At 32.1% G+C, this 22491-nt stretch overlaps 1 protein-coding gene across 1 annotated transcript; it reads right to left on the minus strand.

The window, feature by feature from the left end:
• Positions 1-11409: 11409 nt before the first annotated feature.
• LOC143543128 (AT-hook motif nuclear-localized protein 10-like) lies at positions 11410-16507 on the minus strand. Its single transcript, XM_077035522.1, has 5 exons — positions 16237-16507; positions 14401-14453; positions 13380-13511; positions 12335-12496; positions 11410-11674 (listed from the first exon to the last, which is right to left on the minus strand). The coding sequence occupies exons 1-5, from the start codon at positions 16505-16507 to the stop codon at positions 11498-11500; spliced, it is 795 nt and encodes a 264-aa protein (XP_076891637.1). The 3' UTR covers positions 11410-11497.
• Between the last annotated feature and the right edge of the window lie 5984 nt (positions 16508-22491).

Consider the following 22491-nt stretch of genomic DNA (forward strand, 5'->3'; position numbering starts at 1 on the left):
GTTATAAGTAAGGGAATTCATGTATTAAGCTTGCTTGAGTGACACGTGGCATTCTCTAACTGGCATCTTCTTTCTTTCTTCTTTAAGTCTCATTCTCTGTTCGAGTCTAAGCATGTAGAATGCTTATTCTCTTGAACTTATGCTTTGATACCAACCTGTAAGGCCCCTGACCCCGGGTGCCCTACTTTCACGCTGGTTGGATTTACTCATTCACATAATTCAGAAAATCAGAGTTAATTAAAACAATTTGTGGAATATAAAGTCAACCATTCTTACATAACATAAATACTTTTTCTTAAACGGAAATAACATAAGTCTTAAACATTAATTATAAATAACATGCGACTCTTCTTTTCTTCGATGCACGTGTCTCCCTCATGCAACCTGTCTCATCCTATTTGCCTGCGTGCATACTAAAAGTCAGCTACGCCGAGTGAGTTCTAGATAATCAATTAACATACACACATTCATAGTCATATTTATACGTGTCTGAAGATACTTATTCCATACATTACTTACTATTACTCACTCATACATACATTACGTACATGCATACGTACTTACATACTTTCTTTCATACTCTTCCTATGGTATACCGTAAACTATCCTGCTTCTTCTATCTCAGAAATTCTTAGGGTCTGGTCCCTCTATCTCAGATATTATCAGGGTCTGGTCCCTACTATCTCAGATATTATTAGGGTATGATCCCTCCTGCCTCAATCTCAGATATTATTAGGATCTGGTCCCTCTATCTCACATAACCATACATCCATACATGCCCCGTCAACCATGCATACATTCATTTCATACTTTCATCATCATACGTGCATACTTTACCTGTCTTATGTGTGTATATATATATATATAGGGGAAGTATAAAATGAAAGCCCACTTGAGTTGTGAAAACCCGTGAAAACCCGTGAAAACCCTATGTAACATTGTTTTTTTTTTGTTACACACGTAATATGTGTTGTTACATTTAATACAAAACATCGGAAAAAAAAACATTTTTTTGCTATTTTTAAAATTTTTTTTACTAATTTTTATATATGTTTTCAGGAGAGAGAAAATGTTATATATATGTTTACATTTTTTATTAACTTTAATTGTGGAGCACAAGATTTAAATTTTAATTAAAAACATGTGGTTGAGAATTGGTTTCTAGAGTTTTCACAACTCAAGTGAGTTTTTATTTTAACCTAACCCTATATATATATATATATATTCATTCTTATAATCATCATATAATAACAGCATTCAATTCACAATCTTACACGTATCTTATATTTATCACTTAGGATAAGTATTTTACTATCACATAGGAGTATGCACACAGCCCCGAAAAACGTCACAAAGAAAGGCGCTAGAACTCACCTATAGTTGGTTTCGCTCGGAGTTAATTGTAATGTCTTTCTTCAACTGTGCCCGACTAACTGTTAATAACGTACACGTATTAATCTCTATATTTGTGTTTTTACTTATTTTATTAAGTTAACGGGGTTAACTTTTAAGTTAACCGAACTGACATGTAACCCTCTTAAACCGACCTTATTAATTTAATATACCCAATCCTTATTTATTATATATATATATATATATATATATATATTATTCACTTCATTATTATTAATTCACGTTCTCATACATTTACAAGTTAACGTTTCCTTAAGCGAGTTCGGGTTGTGTCGGGTCGATACCTAACTCCATTAATAATTTCATTTCTTTAACGAGTAGATTCTTGTCTTTGGTTCATTTCCAACTTCCATTCCTTTGTTTGAGGCGGGTCACAGGTCGTTAGACGAGTCGGGTCTCAAGTTCGGGTTTCATTCAAGTCTTTGGATTCATTTTGTTCTTTTATTTGTATCATGCATTATTATTATTATTATTATTATTATTATTATTATTATTATTATTATTATTATTATTATTATTATTAATGTCACACCCGACCTAGGAGGGCTAGTCGTGACCAATTGGTATCAATCATGAGCAGCGGAAAATTAATAAACTTAAAGGAATTTCATAACATGCTAAGAGTTTGCAAATTCAAAGGTACAATTAAAGCAAACGGGTCAACCATGACCCTTAAATTGTCTTAGGTGCATAGCACCGTTAATTAGGCTAGGATGTCATCTAACAATTACGTCTTTATTTATCAAGTAGTCTTCCAATGACTACATTACTTATTCTTGAGAACCAAGGCTTCTACGGTTCGCTAAGGCGACTAGGGCATTACCGGATTCCTCTCCCCAATGGCTAAGTTACCTGAAAAGTACACACTAAAATACGTCAACATGATGTTGGTGAGCTCGTGAGTTTAAGACACATAATAATAAGATTGACACATCATGGTATAGCATATATCAAGTCCACAATCAAACCTGCAACTAGCATAAGTATCCCCAACTCATAATAGAAGTTAAACCGTCCCGGACTATCGCTCTGCTAAAAGCAATAATCAAACAAGTAGGTTATATGCTGAAACGATCCGCAGATCTCAGTGTGGTTTACCCAAATCGTACTACCCATACAAGCCTTCGTCCCATTTCCTCGGGCTAATGATTGTGTAAAAGTCGGTACAAAATTTAGCAGTAAAACACCCCGATAATTCCATACCATATAAAAAGTTTAAGAGTATGTACTAGTTCCCAAAAATTGAAGTAAAAAGGGATTACACGCGAGACTCACCGAATGCTCCAAGTAATTACAATGACCGACTTCCCGTAAGCAGTGGTTCCTGTGGTAAATAATGAGTTATAAATATTTAATTCAACTAGTTCCAACCTTAACAAAGGTTCAACGGTGAAACGGGTATTTTATTCTAAGCGTTGGCCCAAGTGTTAAGTTCCCGGTTGATAAAGTTTCCTTTTATGAAAAGTTTACTCTTATACATTTTATAATGTCGATGATGTGTTTTCAAATATTTAGTCTAACTTCTAAATGTGTCTGTTATCTCGTTTTACTTGACCGGGTTTTAATAAAGTTTCTATATTTAGAAAGTTCGGGCCTTAGGTTCGGTTGCGGGTTACCGTATGACCATAAAAACTATATAACTTATTCATATCAATATCATAATCATTTCTGGTTGGAAATGTTAGACCTCGGGTTTTCAAAAGTTAACAATATCGGTAGTCATCGGTGTTGTCGGTTTTTAATGATAAGCCTTAAAAATATAGTGTGCATAAACAAATTCCATTATAATTAATATTCCAAATTTTCCAGAAACTTAAGGTATACGAAAACATATTATTTTCAGGTCTGAGAATTCAGCAAGTTTGGTGCTGTAAGGACTTAGTTCGCGCACTTTCGTTTAGCATTTGTTTTGGTGAAAATCGGGTTTAAAACTTGGTTAATTTTAGGAAAATAAGTAAACACTAAAATTATGACTTTCATAAAATATAATTACTGAAAAAAATAAAAATATGCATATTTTTGTATTTTTGAAACTGCTCGTTCGGTTTATGTCGGTTCACCGCAACTAGCGGTAAAATGCCTAATCTTGTCCAAAGAGGTGTTGTTTTTCCATAAAATGTTTTATATATTTAGACTAATTATTTTAAACATAATTTTCCGGAAAAGAAATATGAATCTTACCTTTTTGAAGTGTTTTAGTCTGAAAAACCGGCCTGTTCGGTTTTAAACGAAAAAACACTTTAAAGTTTGCAAACGGGCCCGTTTTGTAAATCCAATTTTCCTTGAACATTTCATAGCTTATATCTCCCTATTTAAAATTATAATCTTCTGTTTTAAAGGTCCGTTTTAATATTTTCCGGAAGTTATGGTTTAACTCGATTCTTTGTTCCAAAAATACCCTTTTTAAACAAAAACCCACTTTTAGCCATCAAACTCGTTAAGACCAGTTATGATGGATAAAAATAAGTTGTTTTATCATTCCTCGGTGTAGTGAGTGTTGAGATGCAAGTTAGTAATGTTTATAGTTGTTTATATAATTGTTTATTTAGTTTTGATGTAATAAGCCGGATCGGATCGCCTGAGCTACTTTCAATATTCCCATTCCATACCCTTACACCTAGCCCCGTTATAACCCGTTTTAAGCCTTCTTGATTTGTATTTGTGTCAAAGCATATATAGGTGGAGATTTGATGGTAGTACAAGCGTATGCAAGGAGAATTGAGTATTATTGGAAAATATAGAACGATCACCGATAACGAGTGACGGTGTGTTATGTGTGAGTAAAAGCCGAAAGCATGTTAAGGTTAACTAGAATTTTACGTTTTAAATATAATATTGAGTGATACTAATGCAAACCTCTAATAATGAGGGAATAGGGTATGATGGGGACCTTGAGTGAGCCGGGCTTTGTGGTATGTTTGGTGGTTATGTTTTAAAAACAAGCAATTGTTTGAGTTGCTTGAGGGCAAGCAACATGTAAGTGTGGGGATGTGATGGGTGGATTGTAGAGCCACCCTTAAGTGTCGTAATTCGAGTTAAAATATGTGCGTTTATGTATAAATTCAAGGATTTGGATTACTACACTATGTTGTGTTAACGCAGGTACAAATGAGGAGAAAAGGTTGCTCAAGTGTGTTCAGATGAAAAGGAACAAGAGAGTCAATGCGGGAAGTCAACAACCAAGAATTGATAAAGAAAAATGGAATTTTGAACTGGGTCTACCGTAGCTTACGGTAGCCACCGTAAGCTACGCTAGGGGTCTGCCGTAAAAATCCACCGTAAACAGACACTTTCCACCGTAAGAACTTCAGGACTACCATAGCTTACGGTAGCCACCGTAGCTTACTGTAACCTCAGCATTTTAATGTCGATTACAACTCGAAAAATGGGTTTTAAAGGACTTTTGGTTTCCATTCTTGGAGATTCCAAACTAGACAATTGGTGTGGGTGATTTTGGTGCCTTGGAACAATATTTTGGGTGTTTCTAATTGAAGATTAACATCATAATCTTGGATTACTTCGGATTAAACTTGGTATGATGATTTCAATTATATGTGGCTAAAACTTCTAGTATTTCTCTTGGTTGTAAGGTTATTGCAATACTCTTTTTGTTTATTGTTCTTGCACTTGGATTGATTATCGAATCGTTTAGATTAATATAATCACGTTGTTTGTTTGATTGTTTGTAATTTGTCATATGTTAACCTAGTTTCGTTCTATACGTTCTTGGTGTTGTTGACAATCGAGATTTAGTAGAAGAAATTAGGGTTAAGATTATATTGATTGATTACCAAGTAACGACCTCGCGTTCTAGGAATCCGAGTACTTAGTTCTTGATTAATCACAAACAATTACACTTACAGGAAATCAAGATATTATGATTTATCCATTGAACTTAAACAAAAGAGTTGCGTAATAACCGAACTCCAAGAGGAATGCTCATTTAATCAATTGTTTACAACCTTCGTTTCGTTTATTTAGTTTATAAAATCAAATCAAAACCAACTTGAGAATTATTTTTTTGTCATTTACATTTATAATAGCTAATTATTGAGCTACTCTATTAACACATATTCCACAAACTCCTCGTGTTCGACACCCACTTACTACTATCTAGTTAGTTGTAATTGGTTTATTTTTGTGCGAGTCTTCGACCTCGTGTCATTGTACAAGCAGCTATATACTACATTATACGAGCAAGAATATAAATCACCACCTTATTAAACTAAAAATTGGCGACATCCAAATTATAGAATCCGATTCGATTTCGGGAACTATAAATAAAGCTCGTAAGATAAAAAACAAGCTGAACGCCGCTTAAGATTGACAAAAGAACTATACCGACATACGTGGAGGCTGTTGATATTTGAAAGAGTTAGTTGAGTTGATGAAAACGATGGGTTAACTCTAAAATACATGGAACTGTACAAAATTGCCTCGAAGGTTAACCCTGTAGCATATTAACCAAAACTAATTCACTCACGATATTTTCTATATATCGAGTCTAAACAAGTGCCTTGTTGACAAGGCGGAATTAGTACCACCTGAAAACTTACATACAACTAAACTTTGTAAAGGAACCTGCGAAAATGTAAAACAGGGAAAATCAAACAGTTACGACACAATAAAATTTTATTGAATAAAGTTCGGTGGAATCCACAACGGGGAATCAAACACGTTCGGAAACAGAAGAACGAATTCCGTAACAAATACTTATAACTTTTCCCTAAAGGGGCGTAATTAGCATGTCGAATTTCGGGGACGAAATTTCTTAACTTGAGGAAAATGTGACGTTCGTGACAAAACCAAGTATGCCTTAGTATTTGTTTATCGAATAAGCGATTAACCGCTTATTGCATATGAACAAAGGAATAGCCGAACGGGTCTAGTTATGACCCGGATATCCCAGGGGGAGCATCTATAAATGATATACATTTAATATAAGCCAAGATATTGATATTATGGCTTTAGTACGATAGCAAACCAATTAAATGAAAACATGCGCGTTTAACTACCCGCTATGACTTTAAACTCGAGAGATAGTTCCGAAACTAGCGTTGTATCACCCGTTAAGCCGAAAAAGACCTATAGAACATTTATTAGGGACCATATAAGCGATCCGTGAAAATATTTTTGATTTTTACAAACGAATAGTATGTTTTTCTAAATTTACACAAAAAGGCCGGAAAAGACTCATTTTCGCGCTGTTTGTCGTACCCGATGTATTTTTCTCGCCAAAAACCGAACTCAAAATAAACTTAGACTCGGTATTTCACGTTCGGGCATGCAAAACGAGACTAATGGATCAAAAATTGGGCCCAAAGGGGGCCCAGCAAGCCCATCCCACCAAAGTGGACTAAAACCCCTTTATATATATTGTTTTTTTTGTGTGTTTTTTTAGCAAGCTTAACATGTAAGTCTCACAAATATCTGAACCATATGCATCTGGTTGCTTGCTTATTCAAAGTTTTTAGCCAAAACCCTTGGTAATTATATCATTTTAATCAATTTCTAACTTGTTTAATCATGTTTAAACACATATAAACATAGTTTGATTACCAAAAATCTCTACAACCATGCAAAAACTCTAAAAATTGTCCCTAAACATATTTTGAACATACACATGGTTAGGAACTTGGTTTGATAAGTTTTTTTTTTGCTATAAACACGGATTAAGGGGTTTAAATCACGTTTTTACAGTTCAAAAGTTCAGTTTAAAGCCCTAACCGAAACCCTAACTTTCAAGGCTGGTCTTTTGATGATACATGCTTGGTTTGTGATATAGGACCTGTACCTACCTACCTTAGAAGCACAAGAACCCGGAATTTTGTTTAAAAGAGCGAAAACGAACAAAAACCGCAAAGGTAATACCGAATTGCTCGTTTAGGGGTTGTTTAGGGTTAGATTGTGATATGCATACTTTTAGCTTGTAAAATTTTTCAGGGACATCAGTGACCATATGAATGAGTCCCTATCCAAATTTGGTAATATTTTGACAATCCGATAATATTTGGCGAATTTATTACCGAATAGGGGCGCTTATTTGGGAAAAATACTTAAAATGATTGAACAATTATGAAATTTTGTGGGAACTCAGATTTGAAATAATATGATCACATATGAAATTTGGGGTCATTTGGAAAACCCTAGATATGTTTTGTGGATTCGCGTTTGTTCGAGTTTTTATAGCCGTTTTTGGCTCGAAAAGGTAATTGGCAAGGTTGTTAAATTTTGGAAATTTTACAGGTTGTTTTGGGAAGTATTTGGATCATTCAGGAATTTTTTCTGATTTTTCAGAAATCGTTTGGTATAAACGGACGATTTTCGGGCTAAATATAACATATAAAATGAATTTTTATGAATTAATAAATCAGTAAATAATTCCAGAAATATTTTTATAAAAATCTACATATTTTAATTGGCAAGTTTCTAAATTTTGCTAATTTAATGATAAACGGATCATTAATTGTGCTAATTTGAACATTAAACAAATTCAATTTTGATAAAAACCGACGGGTTTGCGATTAACGAACATGTTAGAATATCAGAACATTAAGAGTGATCAGAAAGTATATTTTCGGGTTAATTAAGTAAAAAACGTACGTTTTGTGAGAGATCTGGACAATTTGGATAGATTGTGTGTGTTTTTCTCCAAACCAAACTGAATAAACAGAAATGGGCCCCATAGCGAATCCAGACCCCTAAATTGTGGTCTTTCTTTATAACATAACCAGCTTATCAACCAACACGTTTACCCAAGTTTACATACTCATAACTGTTTTCTAAACGAATAAACGATCAACTTGGTCCAGCTGGTGAAACGGAAAAACCGAGCCAAGTTCGATTTTAAACATTAGACGTTGAACAACATCACAATCTTAACCTATTGACACTTTCTAGGTGTGACAGCTATACCCAGACTAGTTATACAGCCCAGTTTAGTATGAGGATTATAATAATATTAAAATATTAATATTATAATAATATTGACTATAGGGATTAAGTGATAGCAAGGGAAACGAACCCCGAGCTGTCATCGCACTGAGTACCTACAAAACCGTGAGTTTTATGACCCATCTTTTCAAATTGTTTACGAGTTTTTAGGGTGAAAAGCATGTTTATATGCATTATCTATCTGAAAACGGTTCATGATATAAATTATCTGAACGTTTATATACGAAAAGTCCTTATAAACATAATGATTGACTACTTGCTAATGAAAGGTGAATAGTATTGTTGATTGTTAAATTAAATGGAGATACTACGAATGCCAAAATATAATGAAATTACACGTGACAACGTGTTTATACAAACACGCTATGTAATGTTAAACATAATAAGTAGGGGAAATAACGTGGTCTGTAATGGACATGGGTATAACGTGGTCTGTAATGGCCATGGGGATAATGTGCTCTATAATGGCCATGGGGATAACGTGCTCTGTAATGGCCATGGGGATAACGTGGTCTATGACGGCCATAAGAACAACATGGGTAGTGGAGGCCACGAGGTTATTGTGGGCGGAAGGGAGGCCACAATAGTAAAAAAACTAAAGTTGAGTATGGCCTATGAGCCAAATTCTGCTGCAACTAAACAAACTAACTTGATTGTAACATGAATGCCATGAAAACACTGTGATTTTATATATTGTGGGCGGAAGGGCGGCCACAGTGATTGATGGTACATAGGAAATACTATACATGTACACATACACACATATATATTAATATATAGGGGTGAGTTCAAGTGAAAACTCCTTTTAAAAAGAAAACTTAAAAACTTATAAAAAACTATTTTTAACTTAAAAAATTTTTTTTTTTTTTTAAGTTTCATTTTTTTCCATTATTCTCAATTCCTAGTATATATATATATATATATATATATATATATATATATATATATATATACTAGGCGGGTGCCCGCGCGATGCAACGGGAAACACATACCTTGGTAATCATGCAACAAGTTTATGGGTGTTCGTTGTTTGATTTAAAACCGTAAAACCGTTCAAGCTGGTCAATGGCTTGATTTCACGATTAATTTTTTCCATTAACTTCTGGCCGGTCGTTTTTGGTTTTCGACGAAAACCTGTTGCTAACGGTTATGCCCCCGGTTTAAGTTTGGCCTTCATACTTTTTGTGAAGCCGTTACAAATTCGTACAACATTAATTTAAGTTGATTTTATTGTTTTCTTTTTGTAATGTTAGTTGTATAAATGGAGGACTAAATTTATAATTTCAGAATTTATAAACTAAATCATAACATGGGTTATACTTTAATGCATATTTATGTGTTTAAATATTTTATTGATTTATAGTTACATATTTGAATTGTACAATAATGCTTTAGTGACTTGTACATTATAAACCGTACCTCATTATAGAATAAATTTTATATGAAAATGTCGACAAAAATAAGTACGATGCATCGGTAAGCTCTGTTTTTTCCTTAAACATAATATATTTAGAGATATAGAAGAAAAATAAGAAAATATATAAACCTGCCAAATACATGAGTAAAGATGAGGGGTAAAAGTTGTAACAATTTTTTTAAATTTACAAAAGGTTAGTAAAGTTTAAGGGCCAATTTTGTAACGATTTTCTAACAAATTGAATTTACGTAAAACATACTTTGTAGTCGACAACTTTGCCCCTATGCTACATGCTTTATAGGGTGTATATAAAGCTTTAAATATTGTAAATTACTTAAAAACCTATTGTCTTAATTTGCCCATTAGTGTTACATTATATATAGTATAGACGGATGGTCGTGCGATGCGGCAGGGAACAAAAATTCTAGTAATTATGTAAATATTACGGATGTTTAAGGTTCGTTTGAAACCTTAAAAACGTTTAAACCGATCATCACTTTTAGTCAGCTGGTTTCAGAATGTTCAAACCATAGCAAACGGTTTGGTTTATGCTTTATACTGAAAATTGGCCATATAAAGCCAGGCCGGTCGGTAAACTTATTATTGAAGCTCAATCTATGAAACAAAATCATTAGTAACGATTCAGTTTGATTTTTCAAACGATTCAGTTTCGGTTTTCAATGAAAAATATGAACCGACGGTTTAACTTATTGCTTAACTTAGAAGCTGTTAAAACCGAATTGTGAACACCCATACGTAACATCCTAATTTTAATTGGAATAAACTATAGCAATACTATACCCAAATTAAAGACAATAAAATGCTCATTTTTATGGTGTAATTTTCTTAAAAGAATATTAACATATGAAAAAGTTACAGCCGCTGAAAAATCATTGGTGGGAAGTTGATTAATAATTAAATTTAAAAGAAATACATTAGTAAAGATGAAGATTCAAAGCTGTAACTATTTCTTAAATTTACAAAAGCTGAGTAAAGTTGAGGGTTAATGTTGTAAGTATTTATAGACATATTTTTTAATGAACAAGTTTGTCCTTATCTTACCTGCTATATAGTGTATGCATTATGCATTGTAAGTTGTAAATTACTTAAAAAAGGTGTATTAATTTACCCACGACTTATGTATTATATATAGTATACAGATGTAAAAATTATAATTATATTATACGCATAATGTATGCAATACGCAACATATTTTAATTTGTAAGAATCCTTATATGAATAAAAAATATAAAAGAATTATAATGGTAATAAAAACATACATGAAAATCTCAACGGTATTTTTTTAACAAACTAACAGCTTATCCAATACCCAAAAGGATAACCAATCCCCGATAGATAATGGGCCGGATATGAAACAAGGTTTTACAAACGAGCATGAGGCTAGAATAACCGATAACCGACCCTTAAAACTCAACTAATTTTAATTGTATTTTCACTAATTTACCTATCCGTTTAGCATATATATTTTCTTCATAATTCTTTTATCAAGAATACGTCACCTTCAATCTCAATATCAACGGGCTGGGTCACCCACTAAAACTCATTTCAAATAACAAATCCCAGAAACATAAAAATATTAATAATATCACTAACAATAAAAGATCACTAACGATAATAATAATAATGTTAATATAATTATAAGGTTCCTAATAAAGGGGTTTGATTGCTTACAAAACTAAGAAATAATAAGATTTATCTCCAGCTCATATTAGCCATGGATTGCGGGTTGCTGTTGTTGTGGTCAAACGGGCTCCCAAGCCCGCCACCTGATGACTCACTGTGGGGCCCATTTACAACCTCAGCCTCGTTACCAGCTACTCGCGCACTTGTTTGTTTCTGATTTGCAGGAACAAAGCTGCCTACAATCAACTGAAAAACAACCAAAACCTTATATTTGTCCTTTTTATTAGTTTCATAAATAATCAATGTGCCAAATATGATTTAGCAAAAACTATAATATTTTAGTAACAATCCGTTTATTCCTAATCTTGGTTCCGTTATTCCTAATTTTCTAGTTGTGGTTCAGCACAGGCCCGAATAGGGCTCGGTTTTAACAAGCAAGCTAACAAGCCAAACTAACGTTTACAAATAGAGCCAGCTCGGCTCAAATTAAACCAAAGTGGCTTGGTTCAGCTCAGATTTAAAACTTAGCTGAAAATTCAACCTTGGCATGGTTTTTTGTAATTAGCAAGCTCGCCAAGCCGGCCTGTTTACAAACCGAGCAAGCTAGGCTGAAAATTGTTCCAAACTGGCTAGGCTCAGATTTGAAACTTAGCTGAAATTTAAGTTCAAGCTCGCCTAGCTTTTAGCAAACGAGCTAACGAGCCAAACCAAACCAAGCCGAGCCACTCTTCGCTCGGGCTCAGCTCGTTAACAAGCTAGCTCCAGGCCAAGAGCTATTTGGAGTTTGGACAGTCGTAGGCCTGGAAGCACCAGATGAACACCAGTGGACCCGTTTCTTTGAAAATGAATCAAAAGTGTTGGCTCTAGTTTTTAATCTCAATGGTTGATGGATAAGGAAAAGGAAACCTGAACAGGTGATGCTGCGGTTAAGAGGCCCGCCACGTTACCGCCTAAAACACGACCATCTGGGCCTGACAGTGACACGCTTATCCCACCTGTTCTCCTGCGTTGACCATCAACCTCCGACACCATAAACGAGCCGGAAAGAGACAGGATCTCAAAATTGCCCTGCATTTATTACCAGCCGTTAAAAAGTTTATGCACCAAACGATAAACAATTAAGAAATCCACATACATGAATTGGTCAAACAAACTGAATGTCGCTCAAGTGACCCATAACTGAAATAACCAAAATAACTAAATGGTTTCGGTTGTACATGTACCGAAAACTGAAAAATCGACGTAACTGAAACAATATAACCAAAAGTTTGGTTTTATAGTTTTTTCAAAATACCGAATTTAAGGTTTAGCTTTGCATGTACCGAAAAACAGAGAAAACCAATTTGAACCGTAAAATCCAAAAAAAACTAACTTTGTTATTGAATTTATGGAATGCAATTTTTATTTTTAATGTTACTAATTTATAATAAATAAATAAAAGGTGTATCCCAAAAACTTTAGAACCAAATATGTAGCCCAAGAACTATAATGTTAAGTAACTTACAAATAAAGAAAGCCTAAATTCATTATTTAGGGCTTTCCTTTCCAGTGCAAAAATTTCAAGCCCAAAGGAAAAAAACTGAAAAAATCAAAATCAAACCAAACCCATGGCGAAACCAAAGCCAGACAGTTTTCAAACCCCAAAATCCGAATTTTCAGTTTTGCTTAGGTCTGACCTGCACACCTCTACTAACAAGTATATTATTCTTAAAAAACTAACTCTCGTAATAACATGGTTTTGCAATCATATTAGACACAATAATAATCTATAAGAAACGGATAAAAACATGGTTTTCTAATCATATTAGACGCATTTAACAATTTATAAAGAAAAAACACATCAAAAGAAGTTTTTGAGCCCGCTTAGTATTAACATGTACTACAAACAACTCATCTCAAATTTTCAACAAGACTTGTTTAAAACCATTACGCGACCCGACCCAAAACAAACCTCGTATGTGACGGTTCCACCAGATTCTGTTGATTGCCTAAGTGTCACATTTGATACTGCACCATTTGCCGACAGTATACACAGAGCCCTATTGCTGTTCTGTGAGAACCACATCATTTTTGCTAACACATCCTGTATACAAAACAAGTTTATGAATTGGCTACTTAATAAACGAACTGAAAGTTCAGTGAACTGTTCGGTGGAAAGTTCATTTATGCTCAATTATTTAACAAACGAATGAACATGAACACGTCACATTCATTATTACGTTCGTTAGTTTACATTCAATTATGTTCATTAGTTTGCATTTGTTTAAAGTCGTTCATATATATATTCACTCACTGTCTCAGGCAAATTACAATTTAGTCTACTCTTATTTTTAGACCCAACAAATTGATCTTCACCAACATAAACAAACGTCAATTTGTTGGTCCAAAAAACTAATAAACAAATTATTCATACGTTCGTGAACCGTTTGTTTATACTATTAACGCATGAACATAAACAAACATGAACACGTTCGTTTTCTTAAAGAACAAACACGAACAAAAAACCCAGCTAGTTTAATCGTTTGTGTCCAATCACCTAGTTGGTTAACGAGCAAACGCGAGATGATGAAGGCATATAGATGGTCTAAAATAATCCTTCATTGCTAAAATTCATAATTAATTTGAATTATTTGCTTAACATTTTTTGCAAAATCATCAAATACAAACACACAATAAATACTTTTTTATCTACTCTACTATGCATATTACATAGCAAAATTATGCATGAGCATAAAGTAATACTAATGAAGTCAAGTAACTGCTTTTATTAACATTAGATTGATAATCTTTTAAAACAAGTAAAATTATTTATCAATTTGAATAATGATGTGTAGTATTTGTGAAATTGGGCCTGTGAGCAAAATACAACCAAACCCTAACAATACAATATTAACTAAATAACTATATCTAACATTATTCAAAAAGGTAAGCATTAACAAACCCTACGAAAGAAACACAGAAGGGTGTATCACCTCTCCATCTTTAACATCAAGGATGTGTGGCGTGAACCCGACTCCTGGTGAACCTGAAAACAGGTTTTCTACATAATAAGTAAATCAAATGGTATTTAGTAACTTAAGTAAATAAATCAATTCTACCATAAGTCTAAAATAGAGAATTAAAAATTGCTCCAAACATAAAGTAATTGTTAAGAGGTGACAAAACATATTTATGGTGATATCATAGAGTTTTTTTTAGTAATTTGCTAACAAACCTATTAATCTAGTTTAAAGGAAAGTTAAATTTTGTCAACTGATTGAAGATCGTGTCGTATTTAATCAATTTCATTGGATAGAAACCTAAATTTTGTCAAATGAGAAAGATTTTGCCCTAGTCAATCTATAAAGTATAAACTCCCAATCCAATTAACAAAGTATAGAATATTTACGTGAACAAATATCAGATATGTCCATCAATCTAGTTCGAATAGCAGTTAAATTATATCAATCAATTCAAGATTATGACATATCGAAACTAAATGAATCATATTGATTTTATAGCAACTTAAATCTCAACAAGTGAGCGCAATTAACAAACTATGGAATCTAAAAAGTTAAACCACAAAAGAAAACTTAAAGCAAAAAAACAGCTAAAACACAAACTCGAGCTTAAAAGACTCGCTTTTGTAACCTGATAAGCAAACTTATGGTGGACTTGAATCATTCCACAGGCAGGGTTTCATATCTAAAAAAATGTCTCAACTCTCAATCTCATGTTCATACATAATCCCCAATTTTACTCAAAAAAATTCGCACTTTAAAAAATCATATCCTAAAAGTATAGCAACAACATTACAATAAAAAAAAATAAAGATACTCTCAAGCCAATTAACAAAGTAAGTTTTTTGTTTTTCATGTTTAGCAGATGTACCGATCAATCTAGTCCACAGGGCAGTTAAATTCTATCAATCAATTCAAGATTATGTCATACTAATGCAAGATGAATCATGCTAGTTTTATAGTAACTCGAATATAAACAAATGAGCGCAATTAACAACCTATACAAAACTTAATGTATCTCCAAATTCGAAATAGTTAAAACCACAAAAGAAAACTTAAAACAAAAAACAAAAAGCTAAAGTTTGAGCACATATTCACAAACTCAATCTTAAAAGACACTTGTTTCTAACCAGATAAGCAAACTTACAGTGGACTTCTCTCATTCCATGGCTAGTGTTTCATATCTAAACCCTAGTTTACGTGAACATGTATAATATTCATGTAGGCCGCAAAGTTTTAAGTTTCTATTTTTAAATAGTTAGCAGATATACCAATCAATCTAGTCCAAGGAGCAGTTAAATTCCATCAATTAATTCAAGATTATGTCGTGCCAAAACAAAATGAATCCTGTTGATTTTATAGCAACTTAAATCTCAACAAACAAATGGGATTCGCAATTAACAAACTATACAACAGTTAATACATCTCCAAATTATAAATAGTCACAAAAGAAATGAAAACTTAAAACAAAGAAAAAAGTTAAAAAAAAAAAAAAAAAAAGCTAAAACTTGAGCATACAAGCACAAAGTCGAGCTTAAAAGAATGTTTATAAGCAAACTTATGTGGAGTTCAATCATATCTAAAAAATGTCTGATGTTCATACATAATCCCCAATTTTACTCAAAAAGAATTCGTACTTTATTTACTGAAAAAAATTCATAATCCCTAAAGTATGCAACAGCAAACACTAGAATAAAAAACAAACAAATAAAAAAAAAGAGATAAAACTCAGATCCCAACATATATAATAATATTAACCTAATTCAACTAACCAAATAAACAATGAAAACAATAATAATAATAATATACCTAAAGCAGGAGTATGCTGCTTGTTCAAAGAACCAGGAGGCCTGCCTCTCGGTCTCTTGGCCGGAGTGACAAAGTCACCACCAGCTTGAACCGGCGCCGGAGAATCAGAAACGTCCGGCGTGTACTTCCTCGGCCTGCCTCTCCGCCGCTTCACTTCCACTCCAGTTTCACTGTAAGTAGGCTGGGAAATTGAGGTGTACATACCAGGTGCTCCATCACGGTTGTATGATAAGCGTAAGGTGTTCGCCATTGTTGAAGGCTCGTACGCCATCATTCATTCAATTGTAAACCCTACTTTTACTTTTTTGAAGTTGAAACAAAACCCTAATTCTAGAATATGGGTTTTCAGTGTTGATGAATTTGTGAAATGTGTGTGCTGTTTTTCATATTTATGTACATGTTATAGTTACTTTTGTTTTATTTTTATTTATTTTTTGTAGGCATGTTTTATGCAATGTTTTGAAAACAGATTCAGGCCGGCCAGTTCAACCGTTTAAACTAGATTTCCCACAATATGCCGTTATTTTGATCCAGGTATTTTTGGTCTGGTTTACAAGAATATTGAACTGCGTTTTATTCTAGAACTAGATTTTATCCCCCATATTACGGGGGTTGTTTTACATTATTTGTTTTTAATATTTATATATATATTTGGATTTTAATTTTATTTATTATAAGAAAGTTAAAAATTAATATACTTGAGATTTGATGATAAAATGGTTTCACAAATAAATGATCTATAATATATATAAATGAAAACCCAAAAATCCTATGTGTCGCGATATGGTCGCTCCCCCCCCCCCCCTTTTATGAAAGCCACCAGATTTCTTGATTTTTAAATGGAGGTCTCTCATTGATTTAACCCAAATTCATGGGTATGGATCTTACCAAAACCAGATAGCTCTTAAACGGGTTATAACATCTTATTAAATTAAAAATTAATCTTACCAATTATTTGATATGAAATTCCTACAAAATAGGAATATACTAAAATTTAATATCCAATTTATAAAGAAAAAGATATTATTTATAATTAATAAATAATTTTATAGTAAAAAACAAAAGCAGGTCAGGGTCACTAAATCCAGATAGCTTTTAAATGTGTTATAACATATCATTTATTTATGAAACCCTTTCATCATCAAACCCTAAGTATATTATTAACTTTCTTACAATAAAGAAAATTAAAATCCAAAAAATAAATATTAAAAAACGAAAAGTGTAAAGCAACCATTCTCTCAAGCCATCAGATTACTTTATTTGTAAATGAAGGCTTCTAACGCATTTGACTCGAATTCACGGGTAAATGTCTCACCAAACCCAGATAGCTCTTAAACGGGTTATAACATCTGATTATATGAAAAAATAATCTCATCACATATTTGATATGAAAATCCTATAAAATAAGAATATACTAAAATTTAATATCCTATTTTATTTAAAAAAAGATATTATTTATAATTAAGAAACAATTTTATAATAAAGAAAATAAGCGGGTAATGGGTATCACCAAACCCAGATAGCTTTTAAACCGGATTATAACATATCATTTATTTGTGAAACCATTTCATCATCAAACATCAAGTATATTAATTATTAATTTCTTACAATAAATAAAATTAAAATCCAAATATACATATATAAATATTAAAAACGAATAATGTAAAACAACCCCCGTAACATGGGGGATAAAATCTAGTATGTTATAATTCGGTTTAAAAGCTATCTGGGTTTGGTGATACCCATTACCCATTTATTTTCTTTATTATAAAATTGTTTCTTAATTATAAATAATATATTTTTTTTAAATAAAATAGGATATTAATTTTTAGTATATCCCTATTTTATAGGATTTTATATTCTAGTATGTTATAATCCCATTAATTTTTAGTATATCCCTATTCTTTTGATGAGATTAATTTTTAATATAATGAGATGTTATAACCCGTTTAAGAGCTATCTGAGTTTGGTGAGACCTTTACCCGTGAATTCGGGTCAAATGCGTGAGAAGCCTTCATTTACAAATAAAGCAATCTGATGGCTTGAGAGAATGATTGTTTTATATTTTTCGTTTTTTAATATTTATTTTTTGGATTTTAATTTTCTTTATTGTAAAAAAGTTAATAATATACTTAGGGTTCGATGATGAAAGGGTTTCATAAATAAATGATATGTTATAACACATTTAAAAGCTATCTGGATTTGGTGACCCTGACCTGCTTTTGTTTTTTACTATAAAATTGTTTATTAATTATAAATAATATCTTTTTCTTTTTAAATTGGATATTAAATTTTAGTATATCCCTATTTTATAGGATTTTCATATCAAATAATTGGTAAGATCAATTTTTAATTTAATGAGATATTATAACCTGTTTAAGAGCTACCTGGTTTTGCTAAGACCCATACCCATGAATTTGGATTAAATCAATAAGAGTCCTCCATTTAAAAATCAAGCAATTTGGTGGCTTCCATAAAAGGGGGAGTGACCACATCGCGACACGTAGGATTTTAGGGGTTTCATTTATATATATATATATATATATATATATATATATATATATATATATATATATATATATATATTATAGATATCAGGTTCCCAAGAAATATTTTATATTTCCGGCCAATAGTTTTTAAAATTTACTTTTAATCTAGCGATTAAAATTGAAATGAGTCACTTTGGAATTACTTTTTCAAAATCAAGTGCTTTTGTATTACTTATTGATTTTGGATTATCTTTATTATGAAATCATGTATTTTTGGTTTTTTAGTTGAAATTGCCTTTATATGAAATTATAAGGCAGGCTATTCAACCCGGTTGAACATCCTAGTACAACCCGTTTCAACCAGTTGTAGTATTTTGTTTTATCACAATCTGATACAAGTTAAGAACTAGTTTTTAAAACATTGGTGGTTTCCATAAAAGGGGGAGCGACCACATCGCGACATGTAGGATTTTAGGGGTTTCATTTATATATATATTATAGATATCAGGTTCCCAAGAAATATTTTATATTTCCGGCCAATAGTTTTTAAAATTTACTTTTAACCTAGCGATTAAAATTGAAATGAGTCACTTTAGAATTACTTTTTCAAAATCAAGTGGTTTTGTATTACTTATTGATTTTGGATTATTTTTATTATGAAATCATGTATTTTTGGTTTTTTAGTTGAAATTGCCTTTATATGAAATTATAAGGCAGGCTATTCAACCCGGTTGAACATCATAGTACAACCTGTTTCAACCAGTTGTAGTATTTTTTTATCACAATCTGATACGAGTTAAGAACTAGTTTTTAAAACATTGGTTTTTATGCTATGATTGTCTTGTTTTACAATATTTTGAAAGCGAATAAGTTTAATTTGAATATAATGAAAAAAAAACCTCACATAAATAAAAAATACTTAAGCACGAAAAGTTTTTTAACGAAGTAAAAAACATAACTGTCTTGTTTTGATGTTGATCTTTGTTAATATATCACCTTAGCCTGCGTGAAAATTTTCTGTATTAGTAATTAAAAACACGTAATCTCTATTTCACTACTATTGTCATACAATTGCAATTAAAGTCTCAATATCGTACACCATAACTACACTATTCTTTTACGAATAGATATAATAAAATATGTAACACCCTGACTTTAAGTGGAATACGTCAGGGTGGTAGGTTGCTCACAAGCTTATAACATAATTAATGTGACAAATATAATTAATTCATTTCATTAAATCATAAATACATAATTTGGCATGAATCAAAAAAACAATACAAGAACGTTGAATTTCATTATGATATATTTCTAACAACCTAATGGTCAAACTATTTAGTCTTTAATCCTCAAATTAAACATCAATCTGCAGCACGCACGCTTAAAATAATATACTTTGTCAACAAAAATGTTGGTGATAATTCATAAAGTGTTACATATGTATATAATATGAAATGTAGAAAAATTCACAAGTCAAGATGTAACGTCTCAATCTTAAAGTAAAATAAAATAAATACATGATATTCCCGTTCGGTTGATATAAGCTAACTCTACTAAGGAATCCTCGTTCGCCACGCTACTAGGAGTATTAGATGAGAACCATCATGCGTTCCAACATAAGTTGAAGAATTAGGCGGCGTAGGTACGTCCCGTCAGACCCTTCAACTATGAGATGCGTATGTGTATGAGTCTTTTCCACCAACGAAAAATGGTAAACAACTAGTACATAATCGCACAATTTTACAAGTAATGTGAAATGAAACAATTACATACAAGACACATATGTGAATTTTGGTTTATAACATGAACATGAAATCACAATGAAAATCTACAACATGCTAGACCTCAAAATATTAAAAGATGAAAAAGGGGTTATGAAAACTCACCTTGAAAATGAGGATTATAGTTTGAACGAGTTGAACAAATGAGGTGAAGAATCATAGTGGATTATCCTAAACAAGTAAATACGTATGCTAGTTTGGACAACGGGTTTGAACGGAAAGGAAACTACGATAAATTGGGACTTAGGGATTTTAGATGTAAAATGAGTTTAACTAAAATGAATTAAAGTTTATATAAATCATTTGATATTTATTAGTTGAAAAATGATTTGTAAATGAATAATTATAACTTATTAATATAAGCGTAAATAACAAAAACAATTTATGATTAAGCATATCATTTTCAAGTAACACAATTAATTATTTACTAACTAATTAATTTAAAGGTTTTCCATGAAATATTTTAAAGAAATTATACATATTAGTTTATCCTGAAGGAAAATGTTAGTACACGGTTTTTCGTCTTGGTCTTTTTTAAAGTATTATTATATTAGAATTTAATGTATAGGGGTATTTTGGTAATTATAAGCACATTCGTTAAGAGTCTTAACGAATGTGACCCATCCGCTAATGTATCCCCATTCATTAAGCTTGTTAACGAATGAGAAGAATGTGGGCCATTCGTATAGTATTAAAGTATTCCGTAACGAATGAGTGTCATTCGTTAAGGCCTGTTTAACGAATGACGTCATCCCATATATATACTCTGTAATGTATTGTTAAAGAAACGAAGTTAGTATTCTTGAATCTCCACCTTGTTACTCTATCCAAATCTCTCCGTACAAACACACACACACTTCGTTCATAATCATATAACCTAATTGTATTAACGAATCAATCATTGTAATCACAGAACTAGATCCAAATGAACAATATGGTTTCTCAATTGGTATCAGAGTCAAACGTTCAAATCTATGATTGATTCGCGAGCTTAATTGTATCTAGGGGTGGCAACCTTGACCCAAACCATTCCAAATAGGTCAATTTGGGTTGTTTTAAAATTCAAATGGGTTGAATTGGGTCATAGGTTTTAATTAAATGGGTCAAAATGGGTCACTTGAAATTCCACATTCTTATTTTTGGGTCAAAATGGGTTGACAAATTTAACTACATGGGTCGATGTGGGTTAGTGTATTAAGGAAAAGTGACATGTTTGGGTTGAAATGGGTTTTAGATTGGAACGATATCGGTTTAGGTTTCGGCTCGGATCAGCTTTTGTGCCGACACGAGTTTTAGCACTGGACGGGTTGGGTTTCGGTTTCTTTCAAGTTTTCGCACTAGACGGGTCGATTAAGGTTTTTGATTCGTTTTCGTCGACATTTCGGTTTCGGTTAATTTGTCGGGTTTTTTTTTTTTGATAAACGAGGTTAACGGTGAAAATATTTTGGCTTTTTTTACTTTTTTCGTTATTTGTTTATATTTTAAGTTTTGATTTTTTATTTGTTTTTTTTGAATTTTTTTTGAGGGATTTTGATCTTAATAGAAATCATCAAAAAATATTCAAAAAAATTAATAAAAAAATCATAACTCAAAAAATAAAACAAAAACAAAAAATGTAAAAAAACTAAAACGTTTCGTCCGTTGTCCTCGTTCAAAAAAAATCGACAAATTAACCGAAACTGAAATGTCGACAACAACGAAACAAAAACATGCTGAAACAAGCTGTTATGTGATGAAAGGAACTGAAAAATCGCTAAAGTAAGCTGTTAAGTGCTGAAACGACCTGAAAAATCGCTTAAACGAGCTATTTGATGCTAAAACGAACTGAAAAATCGCTTAAACGAGCTGTTACGTGCTGAAATGAACTGAAAAATTGTAACGATTCCGACGAAACCAGTTATACCCTAACCGGTAGACGTTAGTTACGTCATATGTAATGTCGGGTACATGAGTTACCATGGTAATTATACGAGAAAACATGGTAC

This window comes from Bidens hawaiensis, unplaced genomic scaffold, assembly GCF_021521415.1.
Source record: "Bidens hawaiensis isolate Kalapana, Puna unplaced genomic scaffold, B.hawaiensis_p1.1 tig00000864_1, whole genome shotgun sequence".
NCBI lineage: Eukaryota > Viridiplantae > Streptophyta > Magnoliopsida > Asterales > Asteraceae > Bidens > Bidens hawaiensis.